The sequence below is a fragment of the Typopeltis vanoorti genome, chromosome 10 (assembly GCF_054136105.1).
Source record: "Typopeltis vanoorti isolate ZY-2024b chromosome 10, IOZ_Tvanoo_1.0, whole genome shotgun sequence".
Lineage (NCBI taxonomy): Eukaryota > Metazoa > Arthropoda > Arachnida > Uropygi > Thelyphonidae > Typopeltis > Typopeltis vanoorti.
Window position 1 is genome coordinate 90,019,878 of NC_143558.1, and position 22,092 is coordinate 90,041,969.

General features: G+C 35.4%; 1 protein-coding gene across 1 annotated transcript in view; it reads right to left on the minus strand.

Annotated features, from left to right (window-relative positions):
- Nucleotides 1–9,178: 9,178 nt before the first annotated feature.
- The window catches only part of LOC150102580 (uncharacterized), a 42,449-nt gene continuing 29,535 nt past the window's right edge, over nucleotides 9,179–22,092 (minus strand). Inside the window, exon 2 of the mRNA XM_090399359.1 lies at nucleotides 9,179–10,057. Coding sequence (XP_090255485.1) covers nucleotides 9,201–9,641 — 441 coding nt within the window. The 5' untranslated portion in view covers nucleotides 9,642–10,057 and the 3' untranslated portion in view covers nucleotides 9,179–9,200. The remainder of the gene's footprint in view (nucleotides 10,058–22,092) is intronic.

Genomic DNA, 22,092 nt, shown 5'->3' on the forward strand with positions numbered 1-22,092 from the left:
TAAGTCTATATGAAATAGTACGATCAATTCAAAGTTAGTTAGCAGTCTTTTCATTCATTCAGGCCGAAGTATTTATTTTCTTTCTGGGATTCCCGCTAGATTCGAATTTTTGTGAACGGTGCAGTAAAAAGAAATTCAGGCAAACACAATATTTAAATTAACAAACAAACCATTTAATATATGGTTATATAACAAATACATGAATTCCACTTCTAAATATGACAACTCAGTCAAGTTAGTACATCAGGTCAAGTCATTCATATTAATTCAATCTTCCAAACTTTCACATACAAATTCACAGTTTCAGAATCACAAAGTTTCTTTACTCAATTTATTACAATAGAATTTCTTATTTAATCATTTTCCATGTATCTCTCAGCTACACTCTACGATTAACTCATAACAGGCACTAACCACGGTAGATATCACTTCAATGTCTATATTTTCAACTCTCAGCCTCGATGGTAAGCTACAGTTAATGTTAGAGACAGCGCAACGGAACTAATACTTAAATCTGCATACACTGAAATAAACTAATATGACTGTCCTTACCAGAAATAATCTTCAGTACTTCCAATATTTTGTGAGCACACTTTCAAATTGTATTTATCACACTTGCAAAACACTAAATAACTAAAACATTACTAATCGCGCTTCAAAAATCCAGATAACTATAAGGTACATTAATTATTCTTATTTATCATTCATCAACTAGTTTAACTCCGTACAATTCCCTTTCATGGTAGTACAGAAATAAGTCGTAATTGTAGACTGACTGGATTTATTCAGTATTCTTCTTTGAATGTCCAGTTCTCTAATTATCCGATTACGGCAATAATTTCTTTTTATTACTACGGCTGGTTTTGCTTTCAGCCAACTATAAGATTCACTTATATAAAAAAATATCTACTCAACTCCTATCCTTAGGAATCTTTTAATTACTTCTACTTCTTTAGTTTACTTCCTTGCTACCTTATAGTTCCAAAGTTCCATTCCGACTCCCTACTTACTACTACGTATCTATTTTCTCTTCTCCTCTACAAACGCTCCCTTCACACGCGCTCGTTTATTTCACGCGTCTCTATGACAACCGATAAACGTAAACATTCTCACGAATGTTACATTAGGCTATACAACTACATTGAGTTATTACATAACATTATGCTTTCACAAAAAGAATAAATAGAATGATCGCATTTCAATAAATGCGCAGTTAAACTACAAATATAAGTTCTTACAATATTGACATAACAATAAATAAAACAGCTTAATAACATTTAATACAGAATCTATTTACCATTAACACATTTCTTTGATTAAGCAATTAAATATTTGACATAATTAAGGTAGTTATATGATATCAATTATAATTGATATCATATAACTATTGTCAAAATATTATTTACATTAAATAATATTTACAAATATAGTTCTTGTGACGGAAATTCATGTTGGATTCTGAATCAAACAACATTTATTCTATTTTCTACATAATTAGAATCCAACACTCCATATGAATAAAAATTAAAAAAAAAAACGCAAACTTGACTTGTTTGTCTGTTTGCCTACTTGGGAAATGGAGTAAAACCATGTTTAAAATAGCTTGGTATTTTTAACATTGAATAACTTTATTGTAATATTTCACCTAAGTGTAAATGCAGTAATTCTGTGTTTAAATCAACAAAAACAGCTACCTTTGAATATGCCCAGAAGACATAATTAAAATAACTGAATGCTTGTTGATGTTCTTTATTCTTATTCAAATTACTTTGCTTTCTGCAAAGTTTGCTTTTCCTTGACAATACATAAGTTACACTTACGCAAAATATTGGAGTAAAATTATTCAGTTTTATTACTTCTCTGTTGTGAATAACTATTAAATATCTTTGGTATCATATGTAATCAACAGAAGTTTAAACAAAAACAAACTCAACAAAAAAAAAAAACAATTGAACAGGAGCAGAAATAGCAATGAAGTATTCCCTACCTATAAAACACTCAACACAGCTACAATCAAACTTGTCTGGCCACAGGTTTGTGAAACCAGACAGGTTTAAATAATAAATAAATCATCTATAAAAATAATGAGCCAAAAGGCTTCAGTTCGGTGATGCAAAATTATATAAGTAAAGTTTAACTTTAAATTTACTTAGTAAACTTTACCTTATACAATTTTGCATCACCAAACTGAAGCCTTTTGGCTCTTAATTTAGTAAATACTTTTACGCACCGACCGAGAGTTTGCTTACGAAAAATACACTTCTCCAACATTTCAAGTTCCTTAAGAGAGCAAAAACTCGTTTCTGCTCTCTTAAGTTTTTTCCTGGTCTCTGAGGAGAACCAACCAGTTCAAAACAGCTGTTAGGCCAGTGAAACCTTATAAAAATAAACTAATAGAAAATGAATATATAGAATATATAGTGAATAGAATATATAGAAAGTGAATATAAAGTAAATATATAGAAAACATGGGCGGTACCCATGTTTTCTAAGTAGTCCGTGCTAAGGCAACTCATGAATGCTGGTGAGTGTATTCCTGTAAGCTCTCTGGTCAACTTATTTTTATAAAACTTTCATAGTTTCTACATTTGGCTTTGAAATAATGCTGAATCTAATATCCCCTTTACTTATAAATCATCTATAGCCTGCATATGTACCATATAGGAAATAAATCACCTTAATATATCAGAACTCAGTAGCTAGCATAAAATTAGAACATCAAAGAAAGGAAAATTTGACACAGTAGAGTGAGGCAAGGCGATCCAATTCCACAGCTGTTTATGCCTCATTACAAGTCTTTAGGCAGGTATCAATAATGGAAAACTATGGAATTAATATCAGTGGAAGAATTATAAATCGTTTACATTTTTGCAGTTGATATTGTTTTCATAAAAGAGAAAGCAGGAAAAAAAGTTTCATGACATCTTTCTGCAAAACAGGGTTGTATGGAAATTTTCATGCAATTGACAATCACATATTCATCTTGTGGCCTTAGTTGTATGAGTGATGTTTAAAAGTGAAATGTATCTATTGAAAATAAATCTCAATAACACTGAACAAAGGCTTTACGTTTTATGGAAGATAAACTTATTATGTATTATGCATTAGTCATAGATATACTGTTAAGTATATACACTACTTGGAAAGAAGTTAATTAACAGGCATCCCAATGATTACAAGGTGCATCGTGCCATGTAACGAGTCAAGTGTTTGTAGCCAGTATAAATTGGAGGAATGATTCTCTCAAGTCAATGGATGCGAGAAAGGAACTGATGGAGTTTGAAAGAGGCATTGTAATAGGATGCCATGTTGCAGGCCTATCTGTTTAGCAAATTGCTAACAAATTGGGCCATCCTAGGTCAACAATCAGTGATACTATACTGACATGGAAGCACAGGGAGTCAACTGCAAGTGCTCTCAGTGGATGACTCACTGAACATCACTGTAGGATGCTAGAAAGGATAATATGTTAAAACTGCCATTTGTCAGCCAACACGTTGAATGCAGAGTTTCGGGTATCGACTGGAACACGAATCCACACAAAAACATTCAGAACTAAGGCTCATAATATGGGTTTTCATGGTAGGACCACAATATGCAAGTCCCATATTACCCGAATCAACGTACGTCGTCTTCGGTACAAAGGGAATGTACAGTGGGATGTGGAAGCTTGGAAAGCTCTGTTATGGAGTGATGAATCATGCTGCACCCTCTATCAAGTAGATGGATGGGTGTGACAGATGCCCGGTGAACATTTCTTACCAGAATGCATGTCTGCATGGTTAGCCTAGTGGCTCTGCGCTTTGCAACCATATGCCTGGGGAAGGAGTGTCCTGGCTTCGATTCCCGTTGCTGGTGTGAAAAGCTTAAGGATCTTCCTCAGCCATAGCCAAGTTAGCCAGTCTTGGTTGTGGACAGCAGGATTTTTCCCCCAGTTTATCGGGGGGGGGGGGGGTCATCCTGCAAGCAGGCAAACCGGCCCCATGAACACACACGGATCTACAGCCATAAATACTTAACCCCCCCCCTTGAGGGGACTCAACTCGCCCCAATAGGGATGGGGGAGAAAAGGGAGGAAACTCCATATGAATAAAAATAAAAAAAAACCAGAATGCATAACCCCAATTATGAAATTTGAAGGCAGCAGCATAATGGTATGGTCCTGTTTTTCCTGGTTTGGTCTTGGCCCTCTGTTTGTGCCGTAGGGTGCTGAACATTTTGGACAATACAATGGTTCCTAGTTTGTGATGTTTCTAAACAACTAGCTATGTGCCTTCCTTGATCATTTGCCAGAATAACATTAGAAATATCTTCAATCTAGATACTAATAAAGTGTCCTGGTCCAGATGTTATCTATCGTAGTTATGCTAAAAACTAGTGCCCAGAATTAACATCCATCCTTTCATTCTTGACGTCATCTGACATCTATGAAATTAAGTCTATATTCTGGCCTGTTCCTAAAAAAAGGGGGAGATAAAAGTCTGTCATCAACGTATTATCCAATTGTTCTTGTCTCGGTACCTGTAGAAATAAAGAAGGTGATTAACAGCCAAGATGCCTAACCAATTAATTAATGATCACCAATATGGATTCTATCACTCTTGCTCTGCAGCAGATCAGTTAGTAACCTTTCACCTTCAGATACAAGATATGGAAAATTTTTTGCAAAATTAATGTGGTAGCTCTTGACGTTTTCAACAGGAGCGGCTCGTGCATAGGCACTGCAGCACCCCCAATTTTTCTCGATATATAAATATATTTATTAATTTATTTATATTTGCTTGTAATATTTAATTTTATCATCAACAATCCTATACAGTTCTCTTATTTTGTATAAAAAAAAAATAAAAATCCATCTTGTAGCACTTAGGAGGGCGAAGGACACTAGCAGCACTGTGTTTACCACAGTGTCATATTGCTATGTGCGCAAGCATATACACGTCATAGTGAGATGCAAGCTATTAGCATAATGCGCCGCTGTCCATTGCGCAGTTTTACTGTTCTTTATATGTAGTTTGCGCCAGTAGTAGTGTTCGTAGTGCTTATCGTGTTTACTCCGTCTCTTTAAATATTTGGACATTACAATAAAGACATAACATTTGTTATAGTTTTTATTTTAGAACATTATTGGGGTTATGATAATGGATTTTATTTTTAAGTAATTTTGAATTATACTAAACTGTATAATTTTATACAGTTTAGTATAATGACAGACCATCCGCTGCCTTCGAGGAAGGAAATCGTGCACAGCAAGGACAATTAAGGCCTCTGATGGTGCACTTTTAACAACCGAGAAGGATATCCTCCACAGATGGAGGGAATACTTTGAGAGCCTGCTTAACCTGGGTGGCCCAGCAGTTGTGGACATCCAAGAGGTGCAGATCGGAGCAATGACTAGTCTCACAGCAGAAGAGGTCCATTTAGCAAAAAAATCACTAAAATCGGTCAAGGCTGCTGGCGATGATGAAATTCAGCCCGAAATTCTAAAAGCCTTAAATCGAGACAGTGTTCTCTGGCTGACTCGAGTGTGTCAGGCTGTTTGGATATCTGGACGAGCACCAAAGCAATGGCAGACAGGCATAATAATACCAGTCTTCAAGAAGGATTGCAGTAACTATCGTGGCATATCTCTGCTCAGCCTGCCTGGGAAAGTGTATGCTAGGTGCTTGGAAAGACGGTGCAGGAGCATAGTTGAGTCAAAGTTCCAGGAAGAACAACGTGGCTTTCGTCCTGGTAGAAGCACAACTGACCAAATCTTCACTTTAAGGCAAGTCTTGGAGAAATCTTGGGAATATGCCAAGAATGTCTACACATGTTTTGTGGACTTGGAGAAGGCATATGACCCAGTTCCTCGGGATAAGCTTTGGCAAGTAGTACAAGAGTATGGAGTGGATGGCCAACTATTAGCTGCCATCAAGTCCATGTATGAATGCCTAGAGTTTTGTGTCAGGGTAAACAGCACAAAGTCTGAACCTATCACAGTCTCCATTGGCCTCTGCCAAGGGTGTGTTCTGTCACCCTTCCTTTTCATATTTATGGATTGGATTGATAGGCACAGCTGAGGCAGTGAGTGTGTCAGAATTGGAAGATGTAGCATTGGACGTCTGCTTTTTGCAGATGACCTAGTTCTGCTTAGCTCTTCCACATATGACCTCCAGTGGACCCTGGATAGGTTTGTAGCTGTTTGTGCAGATGCCGGAATGAAGATCAGTGTGGCCAAAACTGAATCATTTGTGGTCTCAAGACAACCATCCCAGTGCACTCTACATATAAGTGGAGTCCCAATGAGGCAGTTGGAGAAGTTTAAATACCTTGGGTCCATATTCACGAATGATGGAAAATGGGACATAGAGCTAGATACTCGAATTGGCTTAGCAAGCTCAATATTGCAGGAGCTTGGCCGTTCGGTAGTATTGAAGTGGGAGTTAAGCCAGAAGGCAAAGCTAGTTGTCTTCAACACAGTCTATGTCCCCATCCTCACCTATGGTCATGAGAGTTGGATGATGACCAAAAGAATGCAGACACGAATCCAAGCGGCTTAAATGAGGTTCCTTTGAGGGGTTGCGGAGCTGACAAGACTCGACAGAGTCAGAAGCTCTGCAATTCGGGAAACCCACAATACTCAACTGCTGCTTCTCCGTGTTGAGAGATCACAGTTATGTTGGTATGTGCACCTGGTCAGAATGCCACAAGAGAAGCTCCCTCAGCAGGCCCCTCTTTGCCAAGCCAGAGGGTGGAAGGCCAAGGACTCGCTGGATAGATTAATATCCAAAACTTTGGGTGGACACGTTTGGGAATCCCACCAGAACACCTGAGCTTGGTAGCAGAGGATCGTGACCATTGGAAGTTCCTCTTGCAGCTGTTGCCCCCACAACCCAATTAGGAAAGGTGGGCCTTGAAGATGTATGTATAATTTTATCAATGATAAACAATATTTTTTCATGAAGCAAAACAAGAATAATATATTTTATTTTTAAGCAATTTTGAATTATACTAAACTATAATTTTATCGATAATAAACAATATTGTTTCATGTTTAATTTTTTTTTAAATTTTTACCATAATTTTGATATTTTATCAAAACACGTATACACTGTACTTACAGTGTATATGTATATTTCAAAAGTTGCACCACCCCCACGATTTCAAGCCACGAGCCAGCACTGGTTTTCAAGATATATGATCAAGTCTAGCATAAAGAAATTTTTATGAAGCTACTATCTTATGGCAGGGCTGCCATTCACATTTTTCGAAATTCCCCAGATTAGACCTCAAAAATTCCCCAGGTAGTAAAGTTCGCCCACCATTTATAGATCCCTTCTTGGCTTGGCTTGGTGCCAAGAATAGTCGATTCATGCTGAAGGGGAGAAAGAAATGAAGGATGTACGAATTGGTCGCCAACATGTGAAATCACGTACTTTCTTGTCTGTCGCTGTACTAGTACTAGCTTGATTTTTGTTGTTCCTTTTTTGCATTATTTTTTTATTATTAATTTGTATGATGGATCCAGTACAATCAACAAGTTCTACTGTTACATGTTTCAGTAGCTCTCGCAAAAGAATATTGAATAATGTGCTGACATTCTGTGAAAAAGAATCGTCAGAAGGCCGTCTTGTTCCCCTTTCTCAAGTCATAAAACATGCAAGTGCAATTGTGGATTGGGGTCGACTGTTAAAAGAATTCGTAGGGAATCAAAAGGTGAAGGTAAGCCAAAATTTAAATCTCCTAAAAAAAAGCGTCAGAGAAAGAAAACCATTGAAACTGTAGCTTTGAATGATTTTGATGTAGACGCTATAAGAACTATTCACGACTAATCCCAGTTTAGGACATTAAAGTGTCTCAGTTCTCTCAACTGTAAGTTTAGAATATCTAAGTTCATTTGAAATAATTTCTGTTTTTCTGTATAATTATTTTTATTTTATAGAAAACTTTCTTAAAAATAAACTTAGTTACATTTTTGTTTTATGCTATACCTTTTTTAATTTTATTAACACTCTACGTACATTTTTCCAACTGTTATACAAGCAAAATAGTTACACTTTAAAAACAGCAATGTTCGTAAAAGAAAAGCTAAATTTTCCGACCTGTAATAATAAACAAACTGAGTTTGTTTATTATTACATCCCAGAAGACAGACTGATTACCCTATTATCGGAATGGATTCTCCTTTTTCTGACATGCACAGAAGTGTCGAGGGACCTCTAATCGGTGGGCGAACTATAATAACTAGGGCTCGGATTTTTAGGTCGTAAAAAGGTGCAAAATATGCATCCAAGTATACACTGAAAACATTTAAAACATCCGAAATATGCTCTTAAATATGCAGAAAACTCAAACTATTCACTTAAATATGCCTGTATTAATTTATAATTCTGCATGGTTTAATTAAAACATTACACATAAATTAAAAACATAATATAAAATACAAAAAATTGACATTTAAATAGTTACCTACTAACTGACCAGAAAAATGACTTAAAAATTTGCTCATTTTTTTTATTAATTCTCTCTTTCTCTTTTCCTGTAACAAAGTATACTTTCATTTTAAAAAAAAATTATAAGTTTATATTATACGAAGAATACATGCTTAACTTACTTTAATTGACATTTCCTCCCTCTTCTTCTTTGCCAATATCTTCTGATAATTGATCACATTCCCTTTGCTGCTTTGCGGTATTAAGTCAATTTTTATATCTATTATGAACTGTGTGAATTTCCAACTCCTTGATTAATGTTTTCGGTGGTTCCCAAGAAGTACACATTGCGATAAAGAGCCAAGAGGCTATTTTTCTGGTGACATAAGTTAAGGGGAATAGTAAATCCTGTATTAGTTTACAGCCGGATACGAAACTCGGAGATCGTAATCTAAGAGTTTCATGCCGAAGAACTTCGGAGAGTCCAAGCGTAAGTCATCACTTGGGTAGTACAACACTAGGGCAACTCGGAGCAAAGGTGGAGCAAGCTCTGTCACTAATCTTAATATTTTCTCATAATGTAAAACGCAGCTCCTAAGAGATGTATTACTGTTTTACATTATGAGGAGAGGTCACTATCCAGACCAGTTTCGACCCTTATTGAGGTCTCATCAGTGAGTAAGTAGACCTGGAATATCGGTTCACTTAAACCTTGATATTCCAGGTCTACTTACTCACTGATGAGACCTCAATAAGGTCGAAACCGGTCTGGGTAGTGACCTCTCCTCATAACATCACAAAAACAGATGGGACGTCATCTTTCAACAGTTTCTGAAATCCACTGTTAACGCCCATCATGGAGGAACAGTTATCACTACCAAACCCAATGATATTGCTAAGGGGAATGCCATGATCCAGCAGAAGAGTTTTGACAGCACTGTTAAGACTTTTAGCACTTCCGTTCTCTACACATACTGTGTCTAGTAATGCATCAGCTACATCTTTTTTATCTGTATCAAAATACTGTACGACAACAGCCAAGATTTGAGTGATGGAGATATCTGTACTCTCATCTATTATAATTGAAAATTTTTGATTCTTGCATATTTCGGTAAGTTGAGACTTTTTATGGAATGATTTTCCATCCTGAATAACATAAGAAAGTTTAGTTTTCTTAATTGCCAACTTTCCAGCAATTTGGCTATCCGAAAATGCACGTTTACACATCGTTACAAAATGATTGACATGAGAAAATGGGACGTTATGCTCAGAAAAGAAGCTAGCAATTATTAACTCACTCCTAGCTAATTGTTTATCCTCTGTTGATTTTCTTATTAAGAAATTGAGTAATAACAGCTGTTGTCTTAGCAGACTGATAATTACTTTTATGTTTGGCTGAATCTTTATGCTTTATTAGTGCAGATTTGTTTGCGTTTTTAAATGTAATATTACAACACTTACAGTAACTGGTATCTTTGCTGTTCACGTCTTGCTGCAGCAAATCTTTTAATTCAGGATATTTTAACCAATCTTCTTTAAATGCTTGAGAATACCACTTCTGTTTGTCAAACACTGTACAAGCACAAGGATCTCTACGATAACACTGCAAGAGGTTGTGCTATATGTATATAACGATGTAAAACCTGTGTGATAAAAAAGGGAAAATGAAACCAGAACAGAGCAAAAACAATTTATTTATCAGATTTATCAAAAAAAAAAAAAAAATTGAATATAATAGTAAAATATGACAAAAGTATTAAAATTCAAACTTTTATTCAAATTTCCCAAGATTTTGGGAGTTTTTTATTAAAAATCCCTAGATCCCTAGGTAGCAGCTAAATTTCCTAGATCTTGGGAAAAATCCCAAGGAGTGACAGCCCTGTCTTATGGTCTGTCTCCCTTTTCTAAGATTTCTCTATCAGTGCTAAGGTACTCCAAAGCCTTGTGTTTTACCCACACTCTTCCTCTTATACATTAATGATTGTCTCTCAAATCCCTGCTGATGATAATACACCCCCATCCCTCTTCATTTGAGAAACCTTGTAGTGCAAAAGTGCAAACCGTGTAGTGAGAAACCAGATAATTCAAGCTTCAAGATCTGTTCAACCAGTGCCGTAAACAATCTCACAATTCTTAAGTTAGGTGAAGATAATCATTAAATTTCACTGCTATGAAAGCACGTATTTCTCAGAAAAAAGATCTTGATTCATTCCCACTTGCTTTTGATAATATTATCATCTTCAGTCAGTATTTCTATTTTCTTCTTCCTGGATTGACTTTTACATCTTGCCTGTTTTCACAAAAATGCATCACATTCGTAACCTACTCAGCCCTTGAAAAAATAATTCAGTACACTGCTTCTTATGTGCACAGCTCTTAACACTTTACAAATCCACCCAACTTTAGAATACTGTTTTCATATTGAAGATGATGCCCCAAAAATCACCCTAAAAATGCTCACTGCTATCCAGAACAGGGCAATTCATTTAATAAATGGCCCCTGCCTATCACAAATTCTCCATTGTTTTATCATAGATGCTTGGTTTCTGCAAAAGCAGCTACTAGTCAACCTCTGTCTACTACTCAGCTCCAAACTTATCCTGACTTTTTGTCCTCTTCTGTTATTGTCTAGCTCAGTTTGATAGATAATACAGAATAGAAGTAGACCATTTTCCTCGATGAATACAATCATTTTTCAAGAAACATGTTAAAAGTTTCTTCCTACCTGATTACTTGTCCACACATGGCATTGTTATGTTATAGATTTTGTGACCGCTCAACATGTGGCATTAATATATATATATATATATATATATACTGTATATATATATATATATATATATATATATATATATATATATATATACTGTATATATATATATATATATATATATATATATATATATATATATATATATATATATTAATGATTTATTGGTGTTGTACCATCTTTAGACTTGAACTATGTTTCAGGCGCAAACTTAATTGTTTGCATACTTGGGATTAGGAGTTAAATAACCAAGCTTATAAAATTACTTGGTAACCTTAATATGTATACAGGATATCTCCTAAAATGTATACACACTTCAACAGCTGATAACTCACTTAATTTTCGTTATTTTGCAGGTTTAACAGATTTGAAATAATGGCTGAAACCAGACTAAGCTTTGAGGAAAGAAAATTTATCCTAAAATGCTACTGGAAGTATGAAAACGTAGTGGAAGTGCAAAGACAGTTTAGAAGAGAATTTCAAAGAAATCCACCTACGAGACTTCATGACTTATTTTTCACGGTATTAACAACACCATAAACACTTTTATCAACAAGGATGTTTTATTAACGCTAATATTTCGCTGATTTGTGTGTGTGCAAAAGGAAGAAGAAGAAAATCACTGCAAGTTGAACTGCAAGCTAGATAAGACTGCTGAATATTAGGACTTTAGATCTTTTGTCTTTTGCAATTATATTGTTTCACTCACTCACTGTCGCGTTTACATGTGTATTGTGCTCTGATGATGCTGAGTTGAAAATCAGCGAAATATTAGCGTTAATAAAACATCCTTGTTGATAAAAGTGTTTGTGGTGTTGTTAATACCGTGAAAAATAAGTCATGAATAACCATCAACGCCTAAGCTTATCTGTTAGACCTACGAGCCTTACTATCACTCGAATTAGAGATAAATTTAAAGAGGATGGAACTGTTCAAAATGTCCATAAGCAACGTTCAGGAAGACTACGAACAGCTACGAGGCCCGCAACAAAGAAAGGGTTGATTGAAACGTATCGTCAAAGTTCGAGAAAATCTGTGCGACAAGTGTCTCGTGAGATAGCAGTATCAAAATCAAGTGTCCATCACATGTTGAAGGGAAGTCATTGGAAAAGTTACATTCCAAGAAGAGTACACGCTCTCAACGAAGACGATCTGGATAGGAGAATGCAGTTTTGTGAGTGGTACTTGGAAAAATGTGAAGAGGATGCACAATTTCCAAGACGAATTGTGTAGAGTGATGAGGCCACATTTAAATTAAATGGGTCAATTAACTGGAACAATTGCACTTACTGGGCACCTGAGAACCTGCATGTTATGCAGGAACATCATGTAAATTTACCAGGAGTGATGGTATGGTGTGACTTATCAGCACACGGATTAATTGGACCATTCTTTTTCGACGGTACTGTAACTGGTGCCAATTACTTGAACTTGCTGCATGAAGCTGTCATGCCACATGTTCAAGAGGACTTTGAGGATGAGGCCTTTTATTTTCAACAAGATGGGGCACCCTCACACTACCATCGAGATGTGAGGGCCTATCTTGATGAGACTCTACCCAACAGATGGATTGGAAGAAGAGGTTCTGTAGAATATCCCCCCGCGTTCACCAGACCTCATGCCAATGGACTTCTTATGGGGATTTATCAAGGATAAAGTTTACACTTCAAAACGGGCAACAGTCGACGACTTGAAAGCAGCAATCGAAAGAGAATGCATCCAGCTACAAGACGAAATGATGCTCAGTGTTTGCAATTCCATTGCTGCACGTTATCAGTGGTCCCCGGACCAGAATGGTCATCAGTTTGAATGCAGACGTTGAGGGATGAAAAGTACATTTATGTGGTGTACTTGACAATGTGAAAGTTAACTGTCTTATAATAAATACCAACTTTATGATCATTCAAAGTGTGTATACATTTTTTTGAGACACCCTGTGTGTGTGTGTGTGTAATTCATTGTTTTGAATAGCCCTCGGGCAGTTGATGGCATAAAGGTGAGCAAGTGATTTCCAAATGTCTTGAAAAATAAATTTCAGGTCACTTTAATCTATTGGGCAAGCAAACTGCTCTTCTAGACCTACTTTGAAGCAATATGACTACAAGTCATTGTTGGAAATAAGGCATTTATTTCAGGCAAATTATGGAGACTACAACTGTGTTAGAAATAATTACTTTAATTTCCCGACATTTCGACCTTCATATTAAGTCATCATCTTAAAAAAGCCGTGTAAAAGGAGAATTAGCTGTATATGTGTATACAGCTAATTCTCCTTTTACACGGTTTTTTTTTTTTTTTTTACATGATTTTGAAATAACACATGAAACTCTTAGATTTTGATCTCCGAGTTTCGTATCCGGCTTTAAAATAATGAGGGATTTATTATCCCTTTAACTTAAAAGCAATTCTATTTTTACACTGTATATTTTGATTTAACACGGTTCAAATGGCGCTTACTTCTAAAACTTCTGTTTGAATTCATTTCTGTTAAAAAGGGTATTTCCATTATAATTATTTCCTAGTACAGTATATATATACTTAAACTTGAATTTTGGGGAAACCCCCCCCCCCTCGATGTTTTAAATATCAGGGATTACTTTATGCTACAGAATGTAGACAAATGCCAAGTAGAACTTATATAGCGAAATCACAAAAAAAAGTATTGGCAGCTTTAAAAATCCTTAGCTGCTTTAAAAAGCAGCTAAGGATCGTGTGACTATTATTTTGCAGCAATGCTTCAGGAGATCATATATTAAAACTATTATTCAATTCCTAACACCACAGGCAGTGAAAGGTGTGGATTTTAACACGTTACCATTGTACTGGAAGGCAAATAAAAAGGTTGGATTACAAAAGAAATTTTTAATGAATGGTTTTATCAATGTTTTGTTCCTGAAGTTAAATGCTATTTGATGGGGGGAAAAATCTGTACTTTAAAGTTTTATTGATTATAGTTTTATGCCTGTCCACCCTGTTTTAGAACACCAGAATGTGGAATTTTGTTTTCTGCCATCTAATACAACCAGTAGACCAGGGTGTGATCACTACCTTCAAAACTTACTACATAAGAAGAACATTCCAATACATTTTGGATAAATTAAATAAGGATAATTTACTGACAGTTATTGATGTGAGGAAGAAATTTTCTATTTCAGATTGCATCAAACCTGCTAAGTTGGCATTATAAGAATCGAAACCATCAACTTTAAATGCATGCTGGAAAGCTACTTGGCCAGAATGTGTGTGAAAAAGAAAAATCCTGTACCTTTGCATACCTTGCATACAACTGGATATCCCAGTATCATCAGATTAGCACATGCACTTGGTAGAGAAGGATTTCATGATTTTTTTGTCTGCAGATATTGAAGAATTGATGGTTGACAAGGCTGTTAGTGATGACAAAATAATAGCTGTCTTTGAGAATCTCAATGAAAAAGAAAAAAGTGATGATGGAGAGAGTCTATTCACTGCTGGATTAATTAAAGAAGGGCTTCAAATGACTAGTGAAATTGCAATGTCATTTTCTTACACATGATCCAAATACTGAACGAGCTGAACAGTTTAAACATGAACTGAAGTCATGTATGGTGCGATATGAAGAATTATACACAGATCTGGTCAAAACAAGATTTCAACGATTAATTACAGAGTTCATGCTATAAAAAAAATTTTTTTAAAACCCTTCTGAATTATTGGAATTAGTGCTAATTTAGTTACTTTGACTGTAGAAAGCATTTCGTCATTGCAGTATGAACAGGGTGGCCAGTGTTTCAAGTGATGGAGGTGATTTAATTCCAGTCTCATAGAAAAGAATGTGGCTACTGTCAGAAAGTGATGGCAAATAAAGTTTAACTAATAACCATATGTGTGGATGTATTTTGAACCTTTTCAAATTTCTGTTTTATTAGTGACACACTATTTTCTTTAGAGATGCATATATAAGTTTTGTTTGAAAATAACTTATTGTCCGTATCGGGTTTTCACATCTGGAACCATTCTTCTATTTTTTTCATATGCACTGTATTCTTTTTTTTACACGGTTTTCATTTACACGATTTTTTCTGGAACCAATCTACTGTGTAAATGGAGAATTGGGTATGTATATACAGAGACAGGCTACATTACATTTCAAACAGTATGCCAAAGAGACAATAATTTGATCAAAAGTTATTCTACTGGCCTTACCTGTAGTGAAAAAATAAATAAAAATTAAATGACTACATGAAAGCCGTATTCTATTTATAACATCATCGGAGGACAATTTCATATAGATAGCTTTATTAAAGCAAAAATGTTGTCTTAATTTAACGTTAGAGTTGTTATATTAAAGCTAAGGTCCTAGATTATGCACAGTCCTATTTATAATTATTCTTAGATGGAAAGGTTATGTAGGTAGAATATGTGCCTTCCATATTCTATTTCTTGGGATTTTTAGACCATCATTATTGTTAAGATTAGAGTGGCTGATAAGAATTTCACAGGCTTCCATAAATTTATGTTCATACCATGTTTTGGTGTGATGAAAACAACAGGTACCATTCCAATGAATTCCTTATGTAAACCATTCAGGGCATGATCAGAAAAGCCAGATTTACCATAGTTATTGAATTTAATGTGCCGTTTCTGTTTTTTTTTTTTTACCTTTTTTCTGATAGGAATTGTGCATCCTGTTTCACCAATATAGGGAAAATTACAGGTGCAGTGAATACAGTATACTCCAGGGTGGGCCAGCAGAGGAAGCAGACCCTTGGATGAGTTGAGTAAGTTATTTAATTTTGCAGGAGGTTTAAAGGTGGCATTAAGGTTGTATTTCTGTAGTATTCTGTTTATTTATTTGATATCCTTTTAATGTATGGAATGGTTACAGTTTTATTGTAATCTAGTTTATTTTTTGTTTTTAAGTGAGGTCTTGTGAAGAATTTTGCTGATAGTATTTTGGCAGTAACTATTTTTCAGGAAGACATTGCTGATAACTTTTAATTCATCTTTATGTGCATGTTCACTGAAGCAAATCTTCAAAGCCCTATGTTTTAGTGTGCTAATGACACCTAGTTTTTGTGTTGGATGGTAGGAGGAGTTTATGTGTATATATTGGCCAGTATGTGAAGGCTTCCTGTAAACAGTGAAGGAAGATGTGTGTGTGTGACAAGTGTATCTAGAAAAGCAAGTGTATTCTGACTTTCAACATAAATGCATGCAATTCAAAATTGAGATTGAAAGACTGAAAGTCAGAACATACTTTCAACTGTAACCATTCATCCAAGGATCCACTTCCTCTGCTGGCTCACCCTGGAGTATACCGTATACATTTTACCCTGTAATTTGCCTATATAGGTGTTAGGATGCACAATGCCTATCAGAAAAAAAGGAACATAAATGACACATTAAATTCAATAACTATGGTAGATCTGGCCTTTCTGATCATGCCTGTGAATACTCTACAAAAGAATTGGTTGGAAAGGCACCTGTTCTTTACATCACACCAAAATGTGGTATAAACGTAAATTTAAGGAAGCCTGTGAAATTCTTATCAACCACCCTAATCTTTACAATAATGATGGTGTAAAAATCCCAAGAATATGGGAGGCATATATTCTACCCACAGAACCTTTCCATCTAGGATTAATTATAAATGGGACTGTACGTAATCTAGGAGCTTAGCTTTAATATAACAACTCTCACATTAAATTAAGACAACACTTTCTTGCTGCAATAAAACTATCTATATGAAATTATCCTCTGATGATATTATTAATAGAGGTCAGGCCAGTAGAATAACCGTCGATCAAATCATTGTCTCTTTGGCTTACTGTTTGAAATGTAATATAGATTGTCTCTATATATGTGTATATTCCAGATGATGACCTTAATATGAGTCAGAACATCAGGAAATTAAAATAATTATTTCTAACATGGTTGTAGTCTCCATAATTTGTCTGAAATGAATGCTGATCACTGTGTAACACTAAAAGAAAGGAGATAAGGCAATGAAACTATAGACCCATTCTGTAGTTGTCTGCAGAGACATGCAGTGGTCCTCACCTATTTCTGTAATTGAAAGCAATATTGCTGCAGTGTTCATTCCCCCATATTTTGTAGTTACTTCAAATCTGACCTCTGTAAGAAAGGAAGATGATTCCTTACCAGAATCATCTTCCTCACCAGATGATTCTGGTAAGGAAGATGTATTTTTATGTTCAAATTTCCATAGCTGTTGCTATGATTCATGTTGAAGTTTCTGGAATATGTGAAACTGGAATGCAAATAAATAATTTATAGCTAAAATTAATTATTTACAAACAAACATTTTGCACCATCAAGCTAGCATTATCAGAGGCACTTTAACAATACACAGTGAGTGAAGGTCAATGACCTTGAGAACAAGGGTAGTTATGTTCATGGAGGATGACAGCGGCACTCTTGATAGTAATTTCTATTATTAAAGCTGATGAAAAGATAAGGTGGTGCACCAAAATCTATGCAAGTTCATACATCTGTTCTGTTGCAATTAACCATGTTATGTAGAAGTTATGCTGCTTCTAGAAAGAATCTCTCTAATTTAAACTAGGATTTGTGAAGTAGCATAGCTTTCTTCCATGTGATTAAATGGTAAAGCTAGTCTGCTTTTTAGAGGAAAAATAACATAAAAAATACATTCATACTGGATGCATTTTTTTATTTTTTTTTTAGTACTCCAGTAGTTCATCTTGTCTGTCTGACATACTGAGTTCCACACTGACAGGGGATGCTATAGATGAGGATCCTGGTGATTCTTGATTTGTCTCAGGGAGATGAAAACTTTGGTCAGAAGTTTGTATTTCTGATTCCATGTTGTTTTAGGAGTGAGCCCAGTTTATCTGTTGTACCTTTGATGTATGGTGTACAAAGATATGTTGTATCCATTTTGTTGGAATGATGCAAGTGGAGTTTGTTGTTCTAGGTCTAGTGCTGGTCCTGAGTACAAAATTCTCTCTTCCTGGAGTCTTAAAGTTTTGAATACTCCAAGTTTCTGTGCAGAATGATGATGTGAAGTGCCATGTAGGCATCTGCCTATGTGTACTTATGGTAAACACACACACACACAGGACCTGGACCTATCCCTCATGTATTCAGTCTACCTTGCCTTGTAACTAAAGTATTCACGAAGTCTAGAGCCCCTTATTTTTTTTTTTTCCACAGTAATAGAGAATAAATGGAACCTCCATAGCTAAGTCAGTATAGATGAAGCTATTTGGGCAGAAATACCTAGGTTTGATTCCCATCTGTAACGTGAGAAACCTTTATCAGGTCTTTTTGACTAAAGGTGAGCTAACTGTTCTCATATGGAGGTGGAGGGTTTTTCATCCCTTAAAAAAGGCAAACCAGTCCCATACATACACACAGCTGCTGTCATAAATAATTACGGTACGGCAAGGAAGGCAACAAGAAACCACCTTGCTTCATAATCATCTCCTTAGTATAGTAGAGAAGTTGAGAAGATGCAAGGAATAAAAGAGTCTCGTTGACGATGTTATTGTTGAAAGTGGTGCAGGACACTGGAGTGTACAGAGGATTTGAAATTGGTAGTGTTCACCATTTAGTGTTGAGCAGGATAAAATTGAATTTCATATTGAAAAGAAGAACATGTAAAAAAGTTTAAAAGCAAATAAAAGTTGAGCAGCTCTCATATGTGAACTGTAGACTAAAACACACAAACATTATTCAAGAAAAAATATAAGAGTTTGAGAACAGGAACCAGACGTTGGAGATTTAGTGGCAAGCCCTGAAGGAAATATTGATTGATTCAGCCATGGAGGCATGTGCTGAGGTTGTCTGCAAGGATAGAAAAATCAGAACTCCATGGTGGATCCAGAAAGTTAAAGAGGCAGTGAAGGAAAAAGAAGAAAACATGTCAAAAGTTCCTGGTGAATAAGTCAGCTTGTACTCTTAGAGAATACAGAAACAAATGTAAGAAAGCTAAACACTGTGTAAAACTAGCTAAATATGTCATGGGAAGCTTTGGTAAGAACATAAAAAATAAATATCAGGAAGGCAGCAAGATATTCTGGAGGCTGTTGAAAAAGCTCAGAAATGGAGGAAAGTGCTGTAAAAGGAATTAGAGATGATAAAGGTAACATGAAAACTGGAGAAAAAGATATCCTTGATGTATGCAGTAATTACTTCAAAAAATTGCTAAATCCCTCTAATTATCACATAGTGGTTAAAAAAACACTCAACAGGCATCCAATCAAGAATACATATCCATACTTGAAGTAGAAGCCATCAAAAATCTGAAATGTGGAAGGACAGATGATATTCAACCAGAAATGCTCAAGTATGGAGGTATAAAAGTCTTACAGTGGTTGCAATGCATAGTTCAGAAGGATGAATTCCAGATGATTGGAGTAGAGCTCTCATAGTACCCATATATAAAAAGGGGAAATAAACAAGCTGGATCCAGGCCAAATAGAGGCTGTCAGGATCAGACTAGTTGAGAAATCGTGGGAATATAACACAAATTTGTATTTAAGTTTTGTAGATCTGGAAAAGGCATATGACAAGGTGCCAAGCAAGAAGCTATTCAAAACACTACAGTTATACGGTGTCAATGGGATGTTATATCAAGCAATACTTAGTCTTTATTTGAGTTGTAAGTCAGCAGTCATAATTGAAGTACATGAATATGGTTTGATGTTAAATCTGGTGTCAGACAAGGATGCCCATTATACCCTCTGTTATTCATTATCTATATGGATTGCATTATGAAGAAAAGTGGTATTAAACCTGATATCAAATCAAAATTGGAGATGTTAATCTCAGCTCTTTACTTTATGCAGATGGTTTAAATAAATCCAGTACAAGTCTGAAAGAATCCCTGACTAAATTGAATAACTGTTGTAATATATTTGCTATGAAGGTCAGTAATAACACGGCAAAGACAATGAAATAGGCAGACGCATTGAAAATATCAATTGCATTGTGAGTGGAGAACCTATAGAACAAGTAAAATATTTCAGCTACCTAGGCATAATTTTTAATGAAGATGGAAAAATTAAATACGGAAACAGACAACAGAATCAGCAAAGCTGATATGGTAGGATATCAGGTGAATAAATTTATATGGAATAAGAGAAATTAGGCAAAACACTAAATTAGTTATATACAAGACAGTATTCAAACCAGTTTTAACTTATGGATCTGAGAGCTGGGTTAGAAAAAAGACTAGAGACCACCAAGGGTGAATTCTCCATGCTTGCTGCACAAGCTCATTACTTGAGAAAGAAGTAATATTTATTTGTTAATAAATGCATGCATTTATAAGCATTCCATTTAGGCTTTTATTTTTGTAGACAGAAGACGTCTTAAGCTTGCTCGGCAATAATTGACCTTTGCGTTGTGTATCCAAGGCCGATGCTTGCTTGTCTAGTCAAAGCTACCTTGGCTTGCTTGGTTGTGGGAGTTTCCAGGTCCTCATTGCAGCACTGCGATTTCATGTGTATGCATAGCCATTTCCACTCCCTTCACATCGTCTTAAACACAGGCCATACACAGTCAAAGTAGCTCTAATCAGTGAGCTTCAGCCAGCCTTTACAAGTATTCGTGTTGCTTGGGAAAATTAAGTTACAACCAACTTTTTATGACGATGTTATTGACCAGTTCATAAAGAAGGACCGTAGGGTAGAATTTGTATTCAAGTAGCTAAATAGAAAAAGATAGAATATCATTTGTAAAATAAATGTTGTATTTGCATGATTAAATGTACATAAATTTCTAAATATATAGTTTTAAATGGTCAGTAATTCGTTATTCCGCTAATCAGACTGCAACCACACCTCTCACTTCCTGAATGATAACAAGAGCAAGCGTGAATTTCAAGACCAGCATTCACCCCTGGAGACCACAGATGTGAGAGTCCTGAGAAAGATTAGAGGCATGAACAGATGCCAATATATTATTATATTAAAAACGAGGATATTAGGAAAGAACTTGACATTGTTACCATCCAGGAATGTGTTAGCAGAGGTAATCTGAAGGCAGGAAAAAGACCCAGAGGGAAACCAAGATGTAGGTGGATTGGTGCAGTAAAAAGTGCCTTAGAAGACAGAAATATGAGATCTGATAATTTTGGAGGCTTGACAAATAACAGATTGATTATAGATAGGACGTTAGTAATGATGTAAGTTTTTCTTGTAGTACTATCATATCCTGTAAACTCCTTGTAGGATACATGTCAAGAATTTGATGATAGTATAGTAACACACTGCTATCCCACCATAAGGTTGAAGGGAAAATACACACACACAGAGAAAATAAATAACTTTCCCACCACACATTACTAAGGTACCATAGGTTTATAACCTATGGTATATCCTTGAGGATACATGTCAAGAATTTGATGATGGTATAGTAACACACTGCTATCCCACCATAAGGTTGAAGGGAAAATACACACACACACACATACATAGAGAAAATAAATAACTTTCCTACCACACATTACTAAGGTACCATAGGTTTATAACCTTTTGTGGAGATGGGAGTTGGGTTGCAAATTTACCGACTTTTGTTATTACCGGTAAAACGGTAAATGTTCAAAACGTTTCTGGTTTACTGGTAATTTTTAAATTTTGATTCCAAATGCGAACATCTTAATGAAAACATCGTGCTAACAAATTTTGTATAAAATAGGTCTAAATTAAACAAATAATTGAATAACATATTTATGAAATACATAAGACTACATTGTTATTTTTCTTATTGTATAGAAAATATGCTCTTAAAAACGTAGTATTTAAACTATCAACCTCCAGTCATGATATAATCTTGGTGCAGAAATGACTTGCGTTTGAAAAAGATCTCTCATTCTATTTCAATACTTGTGGGGATAATTGTAATTAACGCATCAAAAGTTGTCTTGAAAATTTTCGT